The following is a 26,913-nucleotide window of genomic DNA, read 5'->3' on the forward strand; positions in this document are numbered from 1 at the left end:
TTGAAAGTAGGTGGGGGGGAGGGATAGTCAGGGAGTTTGGGATTGACATATACACACTGCCATATTTAAAATGGATAACCAACAAGGACCTACTGTAGAGCACAGGGAACTCTGTTCAATATTCTGTAACAACCTAAATGGGAAAAGAATTTGATAAAGAATAGATACATATATATGTATACCTGAGTCACTTTGTTGTACACCTGAAACTAACACAAAATTGTTAATCAACTATACTCCAATATAAAATAAAAAGTTAAAAAAAAAGAAAAGTAGGTAGAGGGGATGTAGGGGTCTGCCTCCACTATGAAGAAAGGCAGCCATAGTGTGGATAAAAGGACCCTGGGGTAGCAGGCAGTAGTCCCTGGATTCTAATACCAGATCCCCCCTGACTAGTGTGGAACAACCAGCCAGTGATTTCTCCACCCAGCTTCAATTAAATCAACCAGCAAATGAGGATGAACACTTTTCTACCATTAGACTGTGAGATGAAAGGAAGCCCTTGCCTTTCGTCTCTGATGAATTCCTACTCATCCCTGAAACATTAATTCAAACATCATCTCCTCCATGAAGGCTTCCTATACTTTCCTGACCAGATGAAGTTAGTGGCTCCATCCTCTGGGTTTCAAGTGAAAGGTCTCTAGCATTGCCCCTACTTCTTTCAGTTTCTCCCGGAGCTAGAAAGTTGTCTTTGAAGCTTCCAGGGGGCTACCCTTTCACAATTACGAGTTCAATAAATACTTGCTTAATGAACGGTAAATGAATGATACATGTTTCCTTGTCTGCATTTGTATATGTAACGTGATTCTGCAAAGAATGTAAGACATGAAGTATCTTTCCATTAACAAATGGCCTTGGGATGTAAAATCATCAACAATACAACTACTATCCTTTTTCTTTTTTTTTTTTTTCTGTCAAAAATTTTCCATTCCATTGGGGTATCTTTTCTATAAGAAAATGTTTTTTAACAAGTCGGCGGTGGGGCAGAGCTCCCTATACCTTACAAGCCTTGTTTTCCTCTTCAGCTAGTACCTGGCCCTTTAAAATGCCTTAAAATGCTCAACAGATGTTTGCTAAAAGAATGAGTTATTGTTTTAAAGCTTTAAACGATCCAAGACAAACTCAAGCCTTCACGGGCTCTTTCCAAGACTGGATAGAAATATTTTCGTGGGATTCACACGAGGAAAATAAGTAAACGTGGATAATAAAAGACACTCCTGTATAGTTACAGGCGGGTTAGTTTGGCTTTTATCAAAATTTTCCTTCATAAAAACACGAAGAGAGCCGAGATCTGAGGTAATTTTCGGGGTTCCCTCCCTCCTTCCTGTCCGCTTCTCTGTGCTTTCTAAACTCACGGTGGAGCACTGCCTTGCCACAGCGAGGTTTCCATTCTGCGGCCCTGGGAGCCTAGTCCGGCAGGAACGCTGGAGAAAGCTCCCGAGCAGCCTTGATCCGGGCGCCGGGACCTTTCAGCCAGCGGAAAAGAAGCAACTGAGTCCCGTCCTACCAGCTCGGCTACGCGGCGGCATACGCCAACCCGGACGGTAGGTCCACTGGGACCTGACGACACTGGAACCCAGCGCCCCGGGCGTGGGCGCAGCGGAGCATAATAGCTGACGTACCGACTCGCCGCGAGGCCCGGCTGAGAGGCGGAAGATGAGGGTGCTGACGCAGCTGGGGGAACTTTGGCTCCATGGCACCTTCCTGTCCGCGACTCCGCCCTCGCCAGAGGGGCTAGGTTCCGGAATTCAAGATGGAGTCTCTGAGTCGAGCTGGGCAAGAGATGAGCCTAGCGGCCTTGAAGCAACACGACCCCTACATCACCAGCATCGCAGACCTCACGGGCCAGGTCGCACTGTACACCTTCTGCCCCAAGGCCAACCAGTGGGTGAGTGCAGCCAGGCCGTTGAAGTCGCCCGCCCGGCCGCCGCCTCTTAAAGGGGCCGCGCGGACCGTTCTGGGTGGGGGCCGATGAAGGAGGCCACGGCGGCAGGGGCGAGGCCAGGGACTAGAGAAGAGTCCGGCTGGCGCCTGAGGGGTGTCGGCGGAGCCGGAGATTGGGCGAGAGGAGCGAGAGAAGTAGGTCCAAACATCCGGGGGAAAAGCTGATAGAGGGGAGGGTTGGAAGAGGATCAGCCCCATGGGGTCCGGTTCGAGGATGTGGGCGACTTGCCTTTTTTGCAGGTGTGTTAGAGGATATGAGACTGGTGGAGTCATAAAGATGCCTGAAAGATTGTGTTTGAAGCTTTGAGAGTTATTAGATAAAGTATATATACATAATCTATAAAATAAACACTCCTTCTCTCCCCCCAATAGACATAAATAAGGGCTCCCTTCTCAGAGGTCATTTGGATTTAGAGCTTGAAATCCAGTTAGTTTCAATTATTGGAAGAGAGGGGTTGGGGATAAGTCCTGCATTTATCGAACTACACTGTATTTCCAGAGTTTGGAAAAGATTTCAAGGCGCTTAGGAAAATGACTTCCATGTTAATTGGATTACCTTGAAACCTTTGGAAAAGAGACCCTGTGTCTGTTCAGCAGTGCTGCTGGTGATGTCACCTCTGAATGCACCCATCAGACTAAGCACTTTTTGTCTTTTTTGCACGGGAGAGGATCCGAAAAGTTGCATTCAGTTTGTCCACTGACTTGTTAGCCCGTTTGAAGCTTCGTCCGTTGTTTAAATAACATAATTAGGGAATTTCCTGGCGGTCCAGTGGTTAGGACTCCGCACTTCCGCTTCAGGGTGCCCGGGTTCGATCCCTTGTCGGGGAACTAAGATCCCACAAGCCGTGCAAGTGGCCAAACAAATAAAGGTAACAAAATTTCCCTTAAAAAAAAAATTGAACCTTCTTGATTAACTCATTCAGCTATATAGGCTTTACTTAGGAAATAATCCGTAAATATTTGTTGGATCGAATTAATGATTGACGTTAACGTTTCAGTAAGAATTGAAATCTTTATACTAACAAAACTGAAAGATTATTATCGTAGTATGTCCTTTACAACATAGTGCAGATACATAGGTTATAGTTAATTAGTAATTTTGTGAAAAATCATTTGGCGTTTATAAACAGTTAATTCAGATAAAGAGAGTTTTCAAAGTCATCTTGCTTTACTTTATCTTCTTTCTTCACCTCCTGTAAGAGAAGGAGGTATGGGAAGCTAAAGAGAACAAAATTATAGATTTTTTTTTTAAGTGTGGCTGTTTTAGACATTGCTTTAGTTTGAATCGTTCTTAATCATTTTTCTTGCTCTACGTATGAATTTTTCTAATATGGGTTGCAGACAAATGGTGAAGATTTGGGGCATGGACTTATTATTTGGGGCATGGACTTAGGCTTTTATTTCTAGTTTGTCACAGACTTCCAATATTTTGGAATTTTAATTGTGTTATTCACCTTTAAATATGAAATACAAGCTATAATAACCTGAACTGAAAAATAAGCTGCCATTATTCATTTGGGTCATGGTACATGGAGTATAACCAAAGTCTCTTCTCTCATTGTTATTTTACAGTGAGTTGTAACTTTGCACAGTGGTTTATTTGGGCGTTTTCTTTCATTGTGAAACCGTTGATTACCAATTTCTTGCACTAATAAAGTTTGAAAGGCAAGAAAAAGCCTCTGAATTTTTAGTAAGGAAAAGTTTCATTATGATGTTTAAGCTAGGGCAATACTCCTGGAAGAAATCAAGATGGTAAATATTTTTTAAAATTATTTTTTCATCCCAGCAAATTCAATTTTATATGGCTGACATTTAAGTTTGCTAAGTTTGTTGATTACCTTAAACCATTTAGGTCCTATCTGGGCTGTGAACTGTAGACTAACGTGTTTCTTTTGCTTTTTTAAAAACATTGTAACTGTGTGGTTTTGTTTGTTTGTTTGTTTTTGCGGTATGCAGGCCTCTCACGGTTGTGGCCTCTCCTGTTGCGGAGCACAGGCTCCGGACGCGCAGGCTCAGCGGCCATGGCTTATGGGCCCAGCCGCTCCATGGCATGTGGGATCTTCCCGGATCGGGGCATGAACCCGTGTCCCCTGCATCGGCAGGCGGACTCCCAACCACTGCGCCACCAGGGAAGCCCCTGTAACTGTGTTTAAAACCTAAATACGCTCTTGTCACAGCAAGTGAAGGATGATGAGTTGTACTTTGTTAATCAAAACATTTACTTTAAGCTAAAAAAAAGTTTTTAATTATTTGTAAGACCTATAAGAATTACACTAAGACAGAGTATAATTTCAATATTCATGATTCTTCAACACCGTTTTAAAAATAACAAACTAATTGTGTTTGAAAGTAACTCTTAACTAAATTTGCTACAAAATTTGCTACTCATAAAAATATACCAAAATTCCCCAATGATGAAACAAAGTGTCCTATAAGAAAATGTTTTTTTTTTCCCCTAGTAACTTTGATAAACTTTAAAGGTGAAGAAATTGCTTTATACAGGACCTTGGCTTTAAAATTAAGAAATTTGGCTAAAACATTTTAGTTTTAAAAAGTGAAAGCTAATTCTAGAATTTTTCTCCTTTAAATTTTAAAAAAGGAAAGGGAAATTGCTGCAGATACAGGCGTGTTGCTAGATAGAACATTGCATATCAGTTAATACACATCAATAGAATAGAAAGGATACAAAAGAAACTGGTAATAGTAGTCTGTGGAGAAGACCTACTTGACCTGTTCAAAGTGATTAATTTTAAAATAAATAAGTTGATCTTAAACATGAAGTATCTCTTCTCCATTGGGACTACTTGGGGTTAGATTATGGGAAAAAAAACTAATCATCTCATTGTCTATTATAGGAGAAGACTGATATAGAAGGGACCTTATTTGTATATCGAAGGTAAGCTTTTTTAAAAAGATTTTTTTTTAATTTTTTTTTTTTTTAAATTTGATGGTGAATGGTGTCATATGGAGTGATTCAACCCTATTGTATATTTGTCTTTGGGACCTTCCTGCTTGACCCTTCAAGTATTCATCCATCCCTTGCTGTGAGATCCTTACCAAGTAATGTCCTTTCTTTGACACTTCCTGTGATTCAGAATCAAACAGAACTAGAATTTATTTAGGAACCTAGCAAAATGGAAAACATTTTCTAGTAATGAATGAGTCTAAAGCAGTTGCCTTTCTCCCTCCCGCCATATTAAGAAAAATAGAATACATTGAGAAAAATAGTTGAGAAAGAGAGAATAGATGGACTAGCTGTTGTGTGATTACTAAACAAAAAGTTATCTTCTAAGACTCTGGTTCTGTCCCCTTTCCATCTACCCCCAAAAGTTTTGGATTTTGTCAGTGTCTGTAGTAATATGTATTTTTAGTTTGAGAGTCCTTTAGAAAGCCTAGATTATTCATAATTGCACATTTTTTATTTTTAACTTTTCTGAGAATTATTGTCTTAAAACATGATTTTTAAAAAAATGATTGGTTTGTAAATGCAGCTTGTGTTTTGTTCGGCAACTTTCTTGGCCTAAAGGCAACTGACAGGGTATGTTAGTCATTGGAGTTCCTTGTTTTCCTGGATCCCTCTTAGGTCTTGCTCTGACTGAGGTAGGTTCCTTCCTTTGGTTTCTAAAGCTTAGGGAACTCAGCAGGAGTTATTACTGATACCTGGTTCTTTTCCTGTGTGTGTGTATTGTGAGTTATCTTTTATGGATTGCCTTTCTCCATTTCTCCATTGATGGTTATTAACAAGAATTTGTCAAATATTCTTCTAAATTTTGCTGTACAACTTTGAGATCTTGTCTAAAAATACTGATCTTTTTTTCCTTTAAATGTATATGCTTTGATGTTACTTTTTATTTTTTGACATTTTGTTTGCTGTTATTCATCTTTCTCCTTTAAAAAAAAAAACACTTTACCCTTCACCTACTTCATTAGTCTTCATTACCAATATAAATGTCTAGAAGCTCTTCAACTGTTGTTAGAATGTTGGTACTTGGAAAGTGCTTTGCTGGCCTTATTGTTACAGTAGAGTACAGATCCACCGGTTATAGAAGATAAAATTTAGTTTAGTGAGCGACTTGATTTGATGAAATTTATGGAGGCTTACACAGTATTGATTGTAATAAAAGGAGACCAGAGAAACTCTATTTGGGAAATGTGAGAACATTTTATATACTTTGGATAAATATATACCAGGATGTCAGAATGTCGATTTGGAGAGACCTTAGTATAAAAGAAGCCTGGATTTGGAATCAGAAAACCTAAAGGATTCAGTGAAACAAGTGTATACAGAGAAACAAGTGAGAAACCGTAAAGTGTTGTATACAAGTGAGAAATATCTAAAGGATCGTATGCTGAATCATCCTGATATGAGAACCAAGGGTGTTTCTTATTGTAGGATTTGAAGCATTTTCTTTGTAACTCAGGTTTTTCCATAGTTCTCACATTTGATGTAAGAAAAATCATTGTAATGGTGGGCAATAATTATAACCAATCCTGCAACATATTTAAAATAAATTATATTTTTATTGAGCATATGTTTATTAAACATATACTATATGTCTGTCTTGGGACATATCTAAAAAAATGACAACCCTATTTTCATGGAATTTACAGTTTAGTGGAGAAGGACAATAAATACAAAAAATAATAAGTGGTATGGAAAAAGAGAGGAGGATTAGAGGTATTGAGTTTGGGAGCATTAAAAAGGGTAGTTCTCTAGTAGGCCTCAGTGAGAACAGGACAGTTTACCAAAGGCTTGTGGGAAATGGGATAACTCTAGATTCTAGGCCAGTGGCCCAGGCAGAGGTCTTTAGGTGGAAACATACCTGTAGGAAGAATGGCAAGGAGCCCAGTGTGGCTGGAGCAGGAAGAACAGGGAAGAGGCATAGGAGATGAAGTCAAGGGGGTGCACATCACCTGAGGCCTTGGTGGCCTTAGACAGGACCTTGGTCTTTACTCTGATGGACCAAGAAAGCTTCTGAGAGGAGGAGGGGTATGATCTGACTTAGATTTTTTTGTTTACAATTTTAAGTGCCAATAATACTATATAATGCAATATTGTATTCATTCTTTAAAATGGAAATAAAGAGGTAGATAACATTTCTGCAAATGAACAATGACAACAGATTTTTTTTTCTTCTATTAAATCTAAGGTCAGCTTCACCTTACCATGGTTTTACCATTGTGAATCGACTGAATATGCACAATCTAGTTGAACCAGTGAATAAAGACTTGGAATTTCAGCTCCATGAACCATTTCTACTATATAGAAATGCAAGCTGTGAGTATCTATCTGTTAATTACAGTGCATATGTTTGCAGTTAAAATTGAGTGACTTCAGTTTCTGTCAGCACATTATTCTTGGAAATTAAAGGTACAATAAAAAATATGGTCTATACTCTTGTGGTTATAAATGAGTCTCTTAGTAAGATCAGAGCTTTTAAATTGGGCTTCTAAAATTGAAACACTCTTTTGTATACAGTAACTTATTACATTATTTTAGTTAACTATACTATTCCATATAATAGCATTACATTATATTCCTATTGTTTGTTCTCTGAAAATAAGTTTCACCCTTTGTTTTTGTTGTAACATGTATTATTGGCTGCCCATGCCCCTGAGCAACAGAACTTAGTTTAAGAGACACAGGACAGATACTGATATTTCTGTCCACAAAGAAAGTACTATCTTTGCCCTGATTGTGGTATTTTTCGATCTGTTTATTTAGTTGAGTATCTGTTGGGTAAAAGTGCAGGGCCAAGAGCTATTGTACTTTAATGTTAATAATATAATAACCTATGGGGTAGGCAGGCAGTTAAGTCAGCTGAGACTCTGAGGTGAGTGGCGGCTATTCAGTTGAAGAGTGAGGATTGTAACCCTTTTTTCTGCTTCCTAGTCCAGGGTCCTTTCAGGCATTTTATAGACTCTAAAAATGGTTGGGTGTGGTCAGCAAAGCTAGAGTGGCCCTTTCAAGAAGGAAAGCACTAAAGAGTATACCTGGTTCCTGTACTTCAGCATGGGTATTGAAAGTATGAGTGTTTGAGGAAAGAAGATGGGCGATTTGTTTGGCATTGATGGTAGAGATATCAAAACTGGTTACGGTGGTAAGGTGATTGTGCTGTAACCATAATCTAAGGAGATTGCTGCAGATAAATTTGCTCCTTAAGTAAAAGTTTGAATTTCACTTGACTGGGAGGTAACTGGTATTGGGGGAATGTCTTCAGTATAAAATGTAAAAAACTACTAGAAATTATGCATCTTTTCATTCCCTGAATGAGAAATGACAAGGTCTGTGTTGAAGCTAGAAACCCCAAATTCTTCTCTGTAGCTCACTTTTAAGTGAAATAAAATCTGTCTCTTGACTTTTCAGTAAACTATTTGTCCAGATAATTACCTCTCTTAGATGGTTTGAATGGATTTATTTAAACTAATGTTACAGTAGAATTACTTCAAATAGCTGTTTTCTTTATGCTGACCATTCTGTTAAAGGGGAAATTCTGCAAAGTAACACAGATCCAATTTTTTTTTAAGGAAAATTGGTTTAATTCTGCTTTTTATTACCTGAAAGTTTAATCTAGCTATTGCCTCTAAGAAAAGTTTGATTGGTAAAGTAGTCAGTAGGGGAAATTATCAGAGGCCCATGGACTTGATTACCATTTAGCATAAGCCTGAAGTGAATCTCATTATATTTCTTTAACAAGTAAAGTTTCCTGTGAAGTTGAAAGTGCAAGATAACACAAATATAAGTGAACCATGATTAACCAAAATTTTTTTAAATTAATTTTTATTGGAGTATAGTTGATTTACAGTGTTGTGTTGATAAAACAAAATTTAATCGGAGCCTAAAATATCTGGAAATATTTCTATAGTCCATGTGTGGAAGAAATGAAAGCAAATTGTAAAAAAAACAAGCTAATGTTAGGTTTTATTTTGTGAAAATCTAGTAAATTTCTCATGTGTTACTTGGGATCAATACTATAGCTTTAACCGCACTATAGTGTCATAGATTGATTTGCTGTAATGATAAGACCTTAAATTGTCAGGAGTGTTTTTTATATTAATTAGAATATTCTTGAGGGAAAAAGTGCACTACTGCTTTTTATTTTAGAAAGATTTTCAACAAGAGGTTGAAACAAAGGTTTCCTTAGTTAAACAGAAGACTCACTTAACCAGGTCATTCCCTTCCTCGGTTAATTGAGGCACTGAATCATCTCAAGGGCCTTACAGTTTCTGATATTGCTAATTAGAAATTCAGGAGCACATCAGTTTGCTTTCAGACCAGAGAAAAGCCTGAAAAGGTCAAGCACAATACTGTGGATATATTAGAAACAGTCCAGAGGAGGAGCTTGGGGAAAGTATTTAAAGGAATAGCTGTATCGGGGAGAAGTGACAAAGGCAGCATAAAGTGATTCTGGGAGTGTTAAGGCCTCTCTTGAGTATATGTTTTGTCTACCTAGTCTTAAAAGTAAAAAGTAGTCTTGTCAGGTCAGCAGGCTATTGAGTTGTTTAGGGATTGTTCTTTAAATAAAAAGTTAATTAGTGTCTGATTGTGTATACAGGTAATTGTACATGATTCTGTAGCTGCTCTTCTGTTGTTTTCTTTTGGAAAATACCACCAAGACACCTGACCCATTTTACGCAAGTTACACCCTCAGATCTAGTTCCACTTAAATCAGTTTTTAGAGTTGAGAGAACATTGAGCTATAACTTTTTCCAGTTCTAAATTGTTTGTTTTGCTTTATATTTTTTTTTTGAGTGGTTTTTCTTGTTTGTTTGTTTTGGCCATTCTTTGCGGCTTGTGGGATCTTAGTTCCCTGACCAGGGATTGAATCCCGGCCCACAGCAGTGAAAGCGCGGAGTCCTAACCACTGGACCACCAGGGAATTCCCTAGGTTTTCTTTATACACTCCCCACACACCCTAGCCCCACCACCCCAAGAGAAAGGTAAAATCTTACAGAGGAAATGCTTATGCCTTCCAGAAGCTTAGCTTTGGTGATTCTCTTGAACCTTTTGGAAGCAGTATATTTTTGTATACTGTGCAAGGACTTTGGGCAGCCACAAGACCCCAATGAGGGTTGTGGAGACTGCAGATTCTGTAGTTATTAAGCAAAAATGATGTTCCCAGCACCTTATTTCTGATTCCCAACTTACAGATGAGGAAACAAGAGTCCCAGAGAAGTTAAGAAATTTTCTCAAGAGTCACAAAAGTTATAAGTGACAGGCAGAAATCAAATCTAGGTCTGTTGAGCTTCAAAACCAATGTTCTTTCTACTCTGCTACAACAATAACATTACGTCATCAATCCACATTCTAGAGCAGTGCTATCCAACAGAACTCTGTGATGATGGAAAGATTCTATATGGGTACTGTCTCATATAGCAATCGCCAGCCAGCCACATGTGACTGTTGAGCACTTGAAGTGTGGCTGGTGTGACCAAGAAAAAAATTATTTTTAAGTTTATTTAATTTAATCAATCTGCCTTTGAATAGCCATACGAGACCAGTGGCTACCATATTGGAGAACAGAGGTCTAAAGCATGGATCCATGCAGAAACTCACCCTTTTGTTATGCCATACCTGAACTGAACGAGCACTTGGGAAGCTTTAGATTAGATTTTTATGCCTCTCATTTAGTAATTCCTTTTTAAAATTTACAAATGATTTCTAGATACAAAGGCTGCAGAAGATATCCCTGAGGGTGGCTTTGCCATGGTAACACTCTTCTGCGTGGAATTTAGTTTGCAGACAAGAATTCTATTCTAGGCTTTGCCATTTTACCAACTGTAACCTTGGATAAATCACTTAAACCACTGATCTGACCTGCTTATCTTAAGAGAGCACCATATATGTAAAGGTTTTTTGTCAGGCACTTACAAATATAAAATATTATAGACTTTGTCTCCATCTTGGACTTAAGCCAAATGATCTTATTAGTGAAAGAATCATGAAGACTTTAATATTATACAGGCTCTCTTATAACCTAGGCCCATAGTGTGCTTCTTTCCATCCCTTCTGATTAGCACCATGACAAGCTGGGAACTCTGTTTACCTTTACAAATATTACATTCAAATGTTGTAAGGGCAATTACTAGACAGCCTGAGGTATGATAAGTTGAATATATATAAATATATGTTAAAGATGAGAAATCTTGGAGGCTACAAATTTTTTAAAACTCTCATCAGTGGGTCATGGTGTGCTGGAACACACAGCCCCCTCCTGGCTAAAATTTTGTAGGATAATGTAATGCTGTTTTAATCTGTGGACACATCTCCCTTAAAAACACTTACGATAGTTTTCATTTTATCTGTGATTAGTTGAAAAATCATAATTCTTTTGCTGTGTAAACATATGCATTACTACCAATCTGCTGATCTTCTGTTTTCATTTGTGAACAGAATCCATTTTGCTAACTGGATTATAAAACCATTCTTGCGAACTCTGAATTTTGAGGAGTTATGGCATAGGCACATCAAAGAAAAACTCCTGTCCAGCAATATGATGTCAGAAAATCTTCCTCCTATAAACACTTAGAAATGCTGTATAAAATATTAAATGCATAGTATAGCCTGAAAGGGAATGGGGGCATTTTAATGGGTCAGCATCAAAGTGAAAACTGAAAGCCAAAGTGGGAAGCTTGTGTGCTGGCACCAGCTGCCAGCTGGTTAAAGGGTTCTTGGGGATAGGGAACGTTCCTTAACATAAGGACCCCATTATAATTACATGGGATCAGGAGACAAGACCTTGACCCCTCACGAGGTGGCTCATTGGAGCTGAGACGTGCATACCAACGTTCACCCAGGTGCCCTAATGAGTTATATATTAATAAATTAGAAGGATATCAGAGATATCCCCACGAACCTAGGGAGATGACAGGCAAGCTAATCTACCTCAGTCTAGGCTATGAGTTAGAGGGAAAATGTCTCCCCTGAAAATTGTAACCATGAGCTTTCTCATGCAGATTTGAGATTCAAGTTATATCATTCATTTGGTATAATTTCTTACCCAGGCCAAAAAATTAACATAAAATTGATCGTCAACTGTTGAGTACTCTAGAACATCTGGCAAAAGCAAATACAAAACGTTTCTGGAGAGAAATATTCTTAATCCAGGTTGCCCAGGCATCTTATTGACAAGCCTCGTGGTCCAAAATTACTATATATACAAAGAAATAATTCAGTCAGTAAAAGTTACGATAAAACAAACAGCCAACCCTTCGCAGAAACTTTGGGTAATGAAATGATCAGATAGAGACTTCAATGGATATGAATATCCGATGTAGATTATAAAATAAAATGATAGGTAGATTTGAAAAATAACCAAGTAAAACTTCTAGAAATTAAAATTTTAGTTATTGAAATAAACTCTCTACCTGGACTCAACAGTGAATTTATAACAACTGAAAAGAGAATTGGGGAACTGGAAGAGACATCTGAGAAAATTATCCAGGATGCATTGCAGAAAGGGAAAAAATGGAAAATTTGAAAGAGAGGATAGGATAGGAAAGTCTTAGAAAGTTTAACATATGACAGAGAAGAATTTCAGAATGATAAAATATATAGAGAGGTAATATTTGAAGAGATTATGACTGAGAATTTTCCAGAATCCATGAAAGACAGAAGTCTCAGATTTAGGCAGTAAAATAAGGCCCCAAAGTAAATAGAAATAAATACACACCTGGACAGATGGTAAAACATCAAAGGCAAAGACAGAAGCAACCAAGCTTGAGATTGATTATTTACAAAGAGCACCAGTTTGACAGCATATTTAATTGCAGCTACTGAATTTGAAAGACAGGGGAATAATATATGCAGGGTACTGAGGAAAAAACAAACAATTCAGTAATTCAAGAGAGCAAAATAAAGACATTTTTCAACAAAAACAGAACTGTTGTCTCCCCAGACCCTTGTTGTATACACTTCCAAAGCAATACTGTCCAGTATGGTAGCCACTAGTCACATGTGGCTATTGAACACTTGAAATGTGCCTAGTACAACTGAGTTTTTAATTGTAAATTAATTCTTAATTTAGTTTAATTAATTTAATTTTACCAGTGCAGTTCTAAAGGCTATAGTTCAGAAATAAGGAAATTGAACACAGAAGTAATGAGATTTAAGCAACAACCATAATGAGCAAAGAAAAGAAGGTACATCAAAATAAGCATTAACTGTTTAAAACAATAAAATGACTAGTTTGAGTAGAGGTATTAAAAAGGTGAAGCAGGGCTTCCCTGGTAGCACAATGGTTGAGAGTTCGCCTGCCGATGCAGGGGACACGAGTTTGTGCCCCGGTCCGGGAAGATCCCACATGCCGCGGAGCGGCCAGGCCCGTGAGCCATGGCCGCTCAGCCTGCGTGTCCAGAGCCTGTTCTCCGCTATGGGAGAGGCCACAGCAGTGAGAGGCCCGCGTACCGCAAAAAAAAAAAAACCAACCAAAAAAAAAAGTGAAGCAAAAATACTAGACAGCAATAATATAAGATAAAAGCTTTCCAAACATAAAGCATCCCAAGACTGAGAAGAGGGTAAATAAACTGATGAACAGCAGACTTTTAAGTCAAGTGATTACCCAAAAGATTCAGGGTAATCACTGCAGAACAAAAAATAGGATGTCTTGATTTTAAGCCAGTATAAGTCAAGATAGGAAAAACATAAATAGAAACCATGGGAAATAGCCCAGTTATAATAAAATGGCAGAAATAAATAAATCAGTATTTAGAACAAATGTTAAGTGAACTGTACTTGCCAGTTAAAAGAGATTCTGAGATTGGATAAAGATACAGAATTTGCCTAAAATGCTGTTTTCAAAAAACTTAAAACTCAAAAACCAGGATAGGTTGAAAGTAAAGGGATAGAATGATATATATTAGGTAACTATTAACCAAACAAGGCTGATGTAACTATGTAAATCACACATGATAGATTCTAAGGTAAGAAACATCATCAGGAATAAAAGTTACCACATAATGACAAAAGGAGTAAATAACCTGCAAGATAAAACAATTCCAGACTGGTATTGCCTTGTATTAATATTTGTCAGAATTACATATCAAATGTTTAAAATCCATAATTATAATGGGAGAGTTAAACAGGCCACCTCAGTAATTGACAGATAAGGCAGATAATTTAATAAGGTTATGGGATATTTAAACAACACAGTTAGGCTTGATCTAATGGACATATAAAGAACCCTGCTTCTAGCAGTTCAAGAATTTGCATTTTTTTCAAGTCTGTATAGAATTTTATAAAAAATACCATATGTAGGCTACCCAGCCACAAAAGTTATAGAGGAAAAAAGAAATCTTTAAGTTGAAGGAAAATATAGATGAGTAGAAATTAATTGCAGAAAGTAGGAATTGCAATAGAACAGTAGAGCAAATCAACAAAACAAAAAACTCTCCCCTATAACTTGATTGATCCAACAACAACAACAAAAAAAGAGTAAGGAGAGGCATAATAGGCAATACTAGTAATAATATATACTGTATATATAGAGCAACTAAATATAGAGAATAAAATAAGAAACCACTGCAAAGAACTTTTTAAAAATAAGAAACCGCTATGAAGAACTTTCTGCCTGTAAGTTTAAAACTTGGATTATATGGACAATTTCCTGGAAAAAACACAGTGTAACAAAACTTAGGAATAAATGGACTCAGTAAAATAACTGGGTCAGTAGTTTAAAATCTCTTCCATCACATCTTAAAAAATGCTGAGAAGAATGTTCTGTCAGGTTCAGTAAATGGTACTAGAGTAGTTCTCCATATAGCAACCGGCCTCTGAAAAAGCATCCATACGATCTATACATTTCTGATCTTATCACAGGACATTTATCTCCACAGTGAGGAAATTGTGCTATTATCCACTCTTCCTTCAAGCATTTGGTGAGCACCTGCTACAAGAAACATACCTAAGTATGTTTCTCTTAGAAGGTTCTTTTCCCCAAGATCAATGTCAGGGGTGCTTTGATTTCCACTTCTGTGGGTATCTCTCAGGGTGAACCTGGAATCTGTTATTTATATGTATGCGTGCGTGTGTGTGTGTGTGTGTGTGTGTGTGTGTGTGTGTGTGTGTGACTTAATTATGACATGCCCCAAGGCCATTTTGTAAGGTAGGTTCTGAGCAGTTTTTTTAAATCCAAAATTTGGTATGTGAATCAACAAAAAAGTGAAAGCAAGCAAAACTGGTTTTTCTTTGTTACAGCTAGACAGTTCACAGTATAACCTGGTTAATTGAAAATATTAAGATAAAGGTTTGTGGTACCACTAAGCTCTGTAAAATCGATTCTAGCATTTAATGATTTTCTTTTGCAAAAACTATTTATTTTGTCCTTTACTTTGTTTTTAAACAAACAAGGTGATTATTTAATTCAGATGCACATCTTAATTCATTAATGTTTATTAAATATCTTTTGCTAAGCATTTTACCACACGGTATATCATTTTGATTAACAGTATTGTGTACTTTTAAAGAATTTTATGTATGTTTCTAGTTCTGAGATTCTGTTTTATTTTCTTAGAAAATTATAAGCAGAAGTCTTTAAATTGTGTTAGAACTTTTAATGTCAGACCTCTGCCTTTCTGGTAGAGGTCAAGATTCTTAAAGAAATATGCTACTATATTAATCCCAATGCTGCGCATATTTATTCCTGAAACAACCCTGTTAATTAGTGGTAAAAATTAATGATTTAAGATCTGTGATTTGAGACTTACCAGTTGCCAATTTGAATGATTAAGCTCGTTACAGTGAAAATGTGATCCACCAGAGGGATTGTGAGGGTATTTACGTGTTGTTTTTCCTGGTCATTTTTAACAGCAATACTGATTCATGAATTAGAAGTATACAGTCTAGATTTTCTCTTCTCACACCTAACTTTATTCTGTCCTTAGACAAGTTGTTGGTGGTGGTTTTAGCCAGAAGAGAAGCAATTATCTTACTTTGTGTGCATGTTAGACTTGACATCTTTTTACTGAACTATAATCATTTTAACAAGGACAACTCCGTGTTTCCTCCACCCAACACCTTAAGGCATGGATCTCCCACTGAATGCCACTTTTCATTTTAAAATGTTTTCTATAATCCAGAAGTACTTTTGAAAAAAATCAACAAAGCTTCACTCTGTAACCAGCTTAACAACAACAACAGATCACCATAACAAAACAATTGAATATAAAAATATTATCGCTATTTAATATTTTTAAGAACTTACCTCCAAAAACCTGTGCGAAGTACCCCTTCGTTTCCGTTTCACTTGTAACTTTTCCTTTATATCGGGCATCAGTCTCTTGATATAGAGCATTTTTAATTAAAATTAGATCACTAGAAAAAGCAGGGAGATTCATTTCCATAGCGTTGAAAATGTAGCTGCCAAATGGAAAGTTTTAGTAGGAGAAATACTGTAGTGTGTGTTTGTGTGTGTTTCTTGGTCTCTGCTTGTCCTTTCTCAGTTCAAGGGCAAGACTCGGAACAGTAGAGGTGCTAGGTGGCTGCTGGCATTTGGCGCAAATCTTCAGACTTAAAGCACAGTGCAGGAAATTTCCTTGCAAGAGAAGTTTACAATTTGTCAACTCAGAAAATGTGAGTTCTACGTCGAGACTGAAAGAGGAATTTATAAACAGTTTTTAAAGTTACACAGTTCATTCTTTGTGATCTTTGAATCCAGCACACTGCTTCTTACTTAGCCTGAAGAAAGGCAGGCAGTCTTCCCCCATCAGCAGCAGCTGCTGTGGTTGGTATGATTCTGCAATCAGTGAAAGAAGAAGGATCTGTGGCGCTGCATTAGTCTGGCCTTCTGAACCAAGATAAAGAGCCTTGCTGTTGCCACCTTTGTAGATTGAAGAGGTAAAAACACCATGAAAACAGTGACTTAGACTCTAAGGCTGATCTGGTGACACTGTTAGGTCAGACATATCAAAAATCTTTAATGCTTCCTGTCATAGGCCACCACTTAGTATTCTAGTAGAGCTCCATCAGGTACCTTCTTGTTAACTTCGTGAGCCTGTGAATGTGTCAGAATTTCCAAAGCAGATTCTTTTCATTATGCCAAATTAATTACTGGCTTTCCCACCCACCCCCCCGCCCCGCCCAAAGTAGTGTTGTCAGGGGAAAAGCAATTTTTATCATTTTTTTTTAATTATAGTGTTATCTTAATTGTAAAGATTTAAAAAGTTAACCATGTATGCTCCACTTATTTCTTTTAGGTAATTAATGTTTTCTCTTTCAAGAACTCAAAAAGGAAAGCAACATTTACTTATAGCTAAGTGGCAGAAACTTCTTACTATGTGTTGTATAGGTTTTCGCCTTGTGTTAATATAGGGAAGCACACTGTGGAGGTGAAAAATTGAAACAGAGTAACCACTTGTCCAGGAAGATTTGAAGCCACTCTGGAGTGGGCAGAATAAACCTCAAGACAGCCCTCTGACATTCAGTCCCCCGGAGGGTCCAGGCAGATCTGAGCTACTTGCAAAGTCACTGCTTCTAGGCATGCTCAACTTTTTCTTTTTGTTAGAGGAAGGCATAGGATAAGCATTTACTACCAACATTTTAAAAATTAGGGCATTTGGGCTTCCCTGGTGGTGCAGCAGTTAAGAATCCACCTGCCAATGTAGGGGACACGGGTTCGAGCCCTGGTCCGGGAAGATCCCACATGCTGCAGAGCAACTAAGCCCGTGCACCACAACTACTGAGCCTGCGCTCTAGAGCCCACGAACCACAACTACTGAGCCCACGAGCCACAACTACTGAAGCCCGTGTGCCTAGAGCCTGGGCTCCGCAACAAGAGAAGCCACTGCAATGAGAAGCCTGCGCACCGCAACGAAGAGTAGCCCCTGCTCGCTGCAGCTAGAGAAAGCCTGCGTTCAGCAACAGAGACTCAACGCAGCCAAAAATAAATAAGTAAATAAAATTAAAAAAAAAAAATTGGGGTATTTTACACACACACATCTGGAGTTCTGCCTTTTCTTGTTATGATAAAATGGCATGTATGGCCACATAGCACCTGCATTCCTGCAAGCACTAACAGTCAGCAGAGCGCTGGGTAGGGCCTGCTCACCGGAGCCTCGCTGATCCATCACACCCTGAGGTCTCTTATACCCGCTTCGGCATTTGCCTTACAACCCTGGTTTGGATAATCTCTTAGTAAATTGGTAGAAAAACATGTAGGAGAGAAGTTAGAGAAAGGAGAGAAAAGAAGTTCCCCCTTTTCTTACACCACTGTCTGACCTGTTTCCCAAACCCCTAAGTGTAGATTTTTAGAAGCCCAGGAAACAGGAACTTGGCTGCATGGAAGCCAAGGGCCATGCTTCCCACCCTTTGTTGTCCCTTGTGATACATAAAAATGATAATATGGATTTGTGTGGGACACTGGGATGAATAGACCACTAGTGGGGGTTGGATGAATCCAACATTTTGGCACACCCATAATCACTTGCAGCTCAGGGGAAGCTCTGCCTTAGGGAGTGGCAAGTACTGTGTGGCAATAATGGCGAAAGATCCTGACAGCAGAGGTGAAACCCTAGTGTGATTCACTATTTTATTCAGGGTTGCCCATCATTAAAGAATAAAAAGTTTATAAATAGGAATCATCAGTTGTGATATTTTGGGGTTTATTTTCCTAGTCCCCCAAAACATTCAGTGGTCATTTCATGTGTCTGAATCCTATACTGAAATTACAGTGTTAAAAGGGACTTTGGAAGCAGTATTGCTGGTAAATATTTTTGGACTTGATTTATTTTAGAGAGGGGAACCACATTTAGAAACAAACCAAAGAGCTTGCAAGATAGCATTTTTAATTTCCTGGCCTAAGTCTTTTAATCAGTGTTTACTAAATGGACATTATAATTTAAATTTTAGAAGGTGTGCTCTTTCTCTGCCATGTTAGTGTTCAGTGGTGTTTTAATATGTGTGTTCTTTTGTCCAAAAAAGGTAGGCTGCTGATATAACCCAGTTACACTTACCAGCCTTACTTATAGATTCACAGCATTGCCTCACCTGCCTGTTTGCCACCTACCACAGTCTCCAGTCGTAATCCCAGGTCCGCAATCTTTGTCTCCATACCCCTTTTCGTGTGTGTGTGTGTGTGTGTGTGTGTGTGTGTTCTAAACCCTACCCCTTCTCTCTCTTTCCCAACCTTTTGATACTGATAAGAAGCCACCAGGCTTATTCTTGTCTTAAAGGAAATGATCTGTCAAGGCATTTGCTTTTTCACTTGTCAGGGCAGGCTTGTGTTTGTATCATCTACTCCATTCTTAACAGTACTTTTATAATCAGAAGGGTCTTTCTCATTCTAGGGTAAATATTTTTGGTTATGTTGAAAGTACATTTTCTTGTTTTTGTTCCCCGGTCCCGGGGATCTTTGTGGGTGTCATCTTCATAAATTTTATAATAATTCTATAACTCAACCCCAGAAAGCTTTATCAAACCCCTTTTTCTGCTTGGCACCATACTGAGAAAATCTTCAGCCTCCTCAAATCCTTTTAGAAAGTAGATCAGATCTAAATAATAAATGAATAAAAAAACAACGTGCATGAGAGTGATTCCCAGCTCTGTGACAGTTCACAGAATCTCTAGAAGTCTCAAGGGATTTTAAGGCTCCAAATTAATTTGGGTTTCCTTGATCTTGTGTGTGCCATATGCCACTGCAGATGAGAAGCAAAATGAGGTATAACATCAAATCATAATTGGCTCCTGGATCTTCAAACAGGACTCTCTAGGGAAATGGATGTCTTGCCCTTCAGCTTTTTAAAATTTATCAGTATTAAACAATCCAATAACTTTAATCTTTGTCGATTGTATTTTTCATACTTTCAAAAGAAAAGGGCTGTCACTTGAAAAGCAATGGAGAGTTTCCCTGGTGGCTCAGTGGTTAAGAATCCGCCTGCTGATGCAGGGGACACGGGTTCAAGCCCTGATCTGGGAAGATCCCACATGCCGCAGAGCAGCTAAGCCCATGCGCCACAACTACTGAGCCTGTGCTCCAGAGCCCGCGAGCCACAACTACTGAGCCCGCGTGCCTAGAGCCCGTGCTCTGCAACAAGAGAAGCTGCCGCAGTGAGAAGCCCATGCACCGCAGCTAGAGAAAGCCCGCACATAGCAACAAAGACCCAATGCAGCCAAAAATAAAATAATTTTTTTAAGTTATAAAAAGAAAAAAGAAAAGCAATGGAAACGTTTAATTTTGAATATACTTTTCTGCACTTTGCTATTTTTTATGGAAGTACAACATAAAGGTATTTAAATGTCCTGTCACACCCCCTAAATCTTCAGTAACAGCATGACTTACTTGGGACAATGGTTAACAGCCATGATATGTGATGGGTGTCCAATAACTAAATAATTTGCTTTCATATTGATAAAAGCCACTTATAAAGCAGGATGCCATTATTATTTACCATAGCAAAATTATACGGTATTGCCACATCCCTAAATCCTCTGTGGTATAATTAATCAAGATGTTTCAGCAAGCAAATTGTTGACAAAAATGTGTTGGGCCTTAGAGTGTAAGTTCTCTTGAGGGAAGAATACTTAGCTTTGGTTTAGAGACAAGGTCTTCCATGGTTTTATCTATCTGGTGAACTTGTCTGTCTTTCCTCACCAGTGACAGTGACAGGCTTAGTGGCAGCTCCCTGGGCCTCCTTGCCAGTTGCATGCACTGAGCATTTGATATGTTGGCAGACAGAGCTGATTCTTTGATGCGTGTCTGAACCTCTACAGGTCTGCTTTTGGCAGAATCGAGTGTGACTCTTATCCTTTGCCCATTAAGCTATCATTATGGCTTCCTTATCTTTATTTCTTCTGCAGCATGCCTTTGAAAGTGTTTGGCTCTTTTTTGGCCGTTTACTTGATAATGTACAAGTGTGGAAAGTGTGCATCTTATTTCTAAATTATAGTGTATTTCTTCAGAGGAAAGGGGGTAGGGCTTAAGTAAAGATTTGTCAAAGTAAGTTGACAGCTCGGGTGGACTTACTTTGATTATTGATATGGAATTCTTTCTTAAGAGTTTGGTTTGCAAATCCCCTATGAAAACATACTTAAGTGCCTCTGCTTAGCCCCCAGTAATATTGTGTGTTCCTCTCTGAGCCTGATGTACTGCATATCATCCTTTTTTCTCATCACTCTAAGTTGTATGGGGTTGTCTGTTAGAGAAATATTGGTATCTTTTGTATTTGGCCTCTTGTATTTTGTGTGTTCTTTAGCCAAGGTCAGATGAGGCATATTTAGAGAAAGGTAGTTGTGTGTGATTGCCATATATGAAGTCTTTTCAGAACCCCAATCCAATTTACTCTATGTTGGAGCAATTCTTAGCTGCAAGGAACATAACTTAAGAGCCTGTGGTAGATAATGCTTAGCAATTATCTCCTCTGTAACAGGGTTGCTTCTGTGCTTCTTCCATTGGGATGTCAAAGGTAAGTTTAATCTGTCGACTTACATCATATAAAATATTCCAGAATTATCTATTATTCAAGGATATTAACTCTGTTTGAAGCATTGGTAGTGTTTTGAAGTTCTGTGAACAGAAGAGGGGCGATGAAAATGGATTCCAAACACAGGGAACTATTCACAGCAGGCTGACGGCTCAGAAAACAAAAGCAAGCCTGGGCTGCTTCATGGTAGGACGCATGGCCAGATGTGGGGTCAGAGAAACCCCCTTGTGACCAGAGTAGGGAAAAAAAAAATCCATGTTCATGATCTTCATTGATTAAAATGAAACCATTCACTTACTCTGTATATCAGTGTTTTATCTCACTCTACAATGGCAATAAAAAAGCCAATTAAACTTTTATTTCCATTGAAAAGAAACTGTTAAAGTTGTGATTGGCCACGAAGTCTTTTATAGAATGTAATGACCTTAATTCAGGGTGAAACAAAAACTTCGCCATTAAAATAGCTTTCAGTGTACACTGAAAACTATGACATTAATCAAAGAAATTGAAGAAGACACATTGGACTTCCCTGGTGGCACAGTGGTTTAGGATCTGCCTGCCAATACAGGGGACACGGGTTCGAGCCCTGGTCCGGGAAGATCCCACGTGCCGCGGAGCAACTAAGCTCATGCGCCACAACTACTGAGCCTGCACTCTAGAGCCCGCGAGCCACACTACTGAGCCCATGTGCCACAACTACTGAAGGCTGCACGCCTAGAATCTATGCTCCGCAACAAGAGAAGCCACCGCAGTGAGAAGCCCGCACACTGCAACGAAGAGTAGCCCCCTGCTCGCCACACTAGAGGAAGCCCGCATACAGCAACAAAGACCCAATGCGGCCATAAATAAATAAATTTATAAAAAGAAAAAAAAGATATCCCATGCTCATGGATTGGAAGAATTAATAGCGTTAAAATGTCCATACTACCCAAAGCAATCTACAGATTCAGTGCAGTCCCTGTCAAAATTCCAGTGACATTTTTCACCAAAATAGAACAGACAATCCTAATATTTGTATGAAACCACATAGACCCTGAAGAGCCAAAGAAATCTTTTTTTTTTTTTTTTTTTTGCGGTACACGGGCCTCTCACTGTTGTGTCCCCTCCCATTGTGGAGCACAGGCTCCAGATGCACAGGATCAGCGGCCATGGCTCACGGGCCGAGCCGCTCTGTGGCATGTGGGATCTCCCCGGACCGGGGCACGAACCCGTGTCCCCTGCATCGGCAGGCGGACTCTCAACCACTGCGCCACCAGGGAAGCCCCCTTTTTTTTTAAATATTTATTTATTTATTTATTTGGCTACATTGCGTCTTTAGTTTAGGCATGTGAGATCTTTCCTTGCAGCACACAGGCTCTCTAGTTGTGGCGCGCAGGCTCCAGAGCACACGGGCTTAGTTGCCCCGCGGCACATGGGATCTTAGTTCCCTGACCAGGGCTTGAACTCGTGTCCCCTGCTTTGGAAGGTGGATTCTTAACCACTGGACCACCAGGGAAGTCCTGAGCCAAAGTAATTTTGAGAAAGAACAACAAAGCTGGAGGCATTATCCTCCTTGATTTCAAACTATATTATAAAGCTGTAGTAATCAAAACAGTATGATATTGGCATAAAAACACACATAGGTCAATGGAACAGAATAGAGAGCCCACAAATAAACCTAGGCATGTATGGCTGATTAACTTATGACAGAGAAGCCAAGAATACACAGTGGGGAAAGAACAGTCTCTGATAAATGGTATTGGGAGAACTGAACACACAATGGAATATTATTCAGCCATAAAAAAGAATGAAATCCTTCCATTTGGTTGGCCTTTGAGGGCATTATGCTAAGTGAAATAAGTCAGATGGAAAAAATAATACCACATGATCCCACTTATATGTGGAATCAACCAAAAATGGAGATCATAGATATAGAGAACAGGTTTGTGGTTGCCTGAGGTGGGTAGGTAAAATGGGCGAGGGAAGTCAAAAGGTACAAATTTCCAGTTATAAAATGAATAAGTCATGTGAATGTAATGTACAACATGGTGACTATGGTTAATAGTACTGTATTGCATATTTGAATGTAGCTAAGAGAGCGGATCTTAAAAGTTCTCATCACAAGAAAAAAAATTTTTTTGTAACTGTGTATGGTTGATGGATGTTAACTGGCCTTGTAATTATTTTGCAGTATACACAAATATCAAATCATTGCACTGTACACCTGAAACTAATATAATATGTCGTTTATACCTTAATTTTTTTTAAAAAAAAGCTTTTTATTAACAGTGGCTTCCTAAATGAATGTGTATTGGTAATATCAATATATGTTAATGTGTATTGATGAAATTCAAATCGTAGTTATAAAAAAGGATTTTTAATTTATTTAAAGTTTCTTGTGCTAGCATTTATATATTTTATATTCTGTCAGTCTTTTAGTGTATAATTTTTAACTTATTCAGTTATTTATACTTTATTCTTTTATGTGTTGCTTTAGTCTTCAAGCATAATTAAAGCCCATTAACTCTTCTGTTTCTACAAAATATTTTACATTATTTCAACTAATGAGGCATTGGGTGTATAGCGGCAGGATTATTGGCCTAGGAATGAGAAGACCTGAGTTCTAGTTATAAGGCTATTTTTCTCTGATTTATTAATGTCATGTAGTCTTTCCATGAGCTTCAGTTTTCCATCCATAAGCATACAGAATGAGACTAATGATCCAAACAAAATGGCATAGATTTGTCTTTCTTTGCTTCTACCCTGTTAAGTACAACTATAAAAACCAGAAGTAACACAAAAGACAATCAGGAAAACTCTGAACAGTAGAAAGAGGAAGATGATCTGGTGCAGGACCCAGAACTCAAAGAACAACACAGCAGCAGGTTGTCTTACAACCCTCCCACCCAATAGAAGAAGGGGACCCAGGCCTGGTGTTTCTTGACCTCCAGTGTAACAAAGGAGGGTTCCCCAGTTAGGCTCATTCCTTTCCCAGATCAAATGGGAGTCCTGTCAACAATACCAGGTGAGCCCAGCAAAACTGGCAGGAAGGATTGGAAGCCCTACTGACAATAAGTGGCCACTGGGGTAATATGTTCCCTCCTTTTCATGAAGGTGTGGTGGGAGCAGGGGAGGAGTCACATCACAACCAGCCTGGCCTGGGTAGCAGTCTTCATCTCTGAAGGTCAGAGGCTCCCCACTAAAGGCATACCAGATGGCCTAGCCATGGGAAACTTCTCTCACCCCTTCAAGCAACACTGCCTAGGAGTCTACTAAATTCCCACCTCAAGAAATTAGGAAAAGAAGAACAAAATAAAATAACTCAAAGCATACAGAAGTAAGGAAACAACAAAGATGAGAACAGAAAAATCAGTGACATTGAAAAGATGAAAATAGAGAAAAACCAATGAAACAAAAAGTTGGTTCTTTGAGGGCTTCCCTGGTGGCGCAGTGGTTGAGAGTCCGCCTGCTGATGCAGGAGATGCGGGTTCGTGTCCCGGTCTGGGAAGATCCCACATGCCGCGGAGCAGCTGGGCCCATGAGCCATGGCTGCTGAGCCTGTGCATCCGGAGCCTGTGCTCCACAACGGGAGAGGCCACAACAGTGAGAGGCCCGCGTACCGCAAAAAAAAAAAAAAAGTTCTTTGAAAAAGTTGATAAAATTGATAAACCTTTAGTAATGACTAACAAAAGCAAAAACACGACACAGATTAGCAATATCAGGAATGAAATAGTGGACGTTGTTACCCCCAAACTGGGTTTGCCTCTTGGTGGGTGTCAAGCCAAAAGACAAAACCAAGCCAAAGATCAGTGGAAGGAAGGATTTATTTTTTTTGTTTCTGTTTTTTGGGGTGTTTTTTTTTTGCGGTACGCGGGCCTCTCACTGTTGTGGCCTCTCCGGTTGCGGAGCACAGGCTCCAAATGCGCAGGCTCAGCGGCCATGGCTCACGGGCTGAGCCGCTCCGCGGCATGTGGGATCTTCCCGGACCGGGGCACGAACCCGTGTCCCCTGCATCAGCAGGCGGACTCTCAACCACTGCACCACCAGGGAAACCCGGAAGGATTTATTATTACTTGCAGCAATTAAGAACTACTGGGCTTTCCCAAAGCAGGGTTTCCCTGAACAGCAAAATTGGGGGAGTTTTAAGCTAAGGATACATGCATATTCATGAAGGGGCTTGAGTGGTCCACAGAGTCCAAGCTTCTGTAGTTGATTGAGGGTCAGAAAAGGTCAACATCATCATTCCTTAGGTTTCAGTTGATCTGGTGGTTGAGCTTTTCAGGCTAGTCTTACCATTGAAACAGAACAGGGAGTCTAAGACTGATATGTTATCTTTGTTATTGTTACTTCTCTTGCCTGATAATAGCTTATTTCTGCATTCTTTTGTTCCCTTAAGATCATTAGTTACTGGGACCTGTTCAGGGGCAAGCATGATGGCCAGGCTTAGAACACAAAATGTCTTAGGCCAAAAATGGCTTCTCTTCTGTCAAGAAAGCTGTGCCTGGTTCTCTTTCTCCTGGGACCTCCTACCGTATCTGCTTACAATGTCACTACACATCCTCTGTAATACGAGAATGCTATTAACAACTTTATACTCATAAACTTGACAACTTAGAAGAAATGGACCAATTTATTGAAAAAAACAAACTGCAAAACTCAACCGAGATAAAATAGATAACATGAGTAGTCCTATAGCCATGAAAGAAATTGAATCCATAATTTTAAAGCTCTCAAAAAAGAAATCTTCAGGCCCAGATGGTTTTACTGGAGAATACAAAGAATTAACACTAATTTTACACAGTTTGTTCCAGAAAACAGAAAAGGAAGGAACTCTTCTCAACTGATTGTGTAAGACCAGTATTTACTCTAATACCCAAACAAGACAAAGACAGTACAAAAAAAAAACAAGACCACAAACCAGTATCTCTCATGAACTTAGATGAAAAAAATCCTTAACCAAATATTAGCAAAGCCAACAATATATAGAAAAGAAATATAAATTATGCCCAAATGGGCCTTATTCCAAATCTGCAAAGCTTGTTCAATATTAAAAATCAGTCACTCTAATCCACCATATCATAAGTGAAAGGCTGAATGTCTTCCTTCTAAGATTGAAAACAAGACAAGGCTATCCATTGTCATCACTGCTATTCAACATAGCACTAGAAGATCTAGCCACTGCAATAAGGCAAAAAAGAAAAAAGAGGGCTACAGATTGGAAAAGAAGAAATAAAACTGTCTCTATTCACAAATGACATGATTATCTATGTATAAACTCCTAGAACTAATAAGTGAGTTGGTAAGGTCTGAGGATACAAGATCAACACACAAAAATCAATCAGACTTCTACATACTAACAATGAACCTGTGGAAACCCAAGTTAAAAACAATACCATTCATAATCTCTACAAAGAAAATTAAATACTTAGGGTAAACATAACAAAAAATATACAGGGTATGTGTGCTGAAAATTACAAAATGAAAGAAATCAAAACCTAAATAAATGGAGAGATGTGCTATATCTGTGCATTCAAGGACTTGACATACTAAAGATGTCAGCTCTTCCCAAGTCCTGTC

At 38.8% G+C, this 26,913-nt stretch overlaps 1 protein-coding gene across 3 annotated transcripts in view; it reads left to right on the forward strand.

The window, feature by feature from the left end:
• Positions 1–1,719: 1,719 nt before the first annotated feature.
• The window catches only part of DCP1A (decapping mRNA 1A), a 60,833-nt gene continuing 35,639 nt past the window's right edge, over positions 1,720–26,913 (forward strand). The window contains exons 1-3 of one of the 3 annotated variants that reach the window (XM_082849130.1): positions 1,720–1,888; positions 4,800–4,840; positions 7,095–7,222. In XM_082849130.1, the coding sequence (XP_082705256.1) occupies positions 1,754–1,888; positions 4,800–4,840; positions 7,095–7,222 (304 nt within the window). In that variant the 5' untranslated portion in view covers positions 1,720–1,753. Of the gene's footprint in view, positions 1,889–2,016; positions 2,080–4,799; positions 4,841–7,094; positions 7,223–26,913 lie in introns of those variants that run through there. The other 2 variants (XM_082849128.1, XM_082849129.1) reach the window with 2 other exon arrangements.

This window comes from Leucopleurus acutus (assembly GCF_964270905.1).
Source record: "Leucopleurus acutus genome assembly, chromosome: 10".
Taxonomy (NCBI): domain Eukaryota; kingdom Metazoa; phylum Chordata; class Mammalia; order Artiodactyla; family Delphinidae; genus Leucopleurus; species Leucopleurus acutus.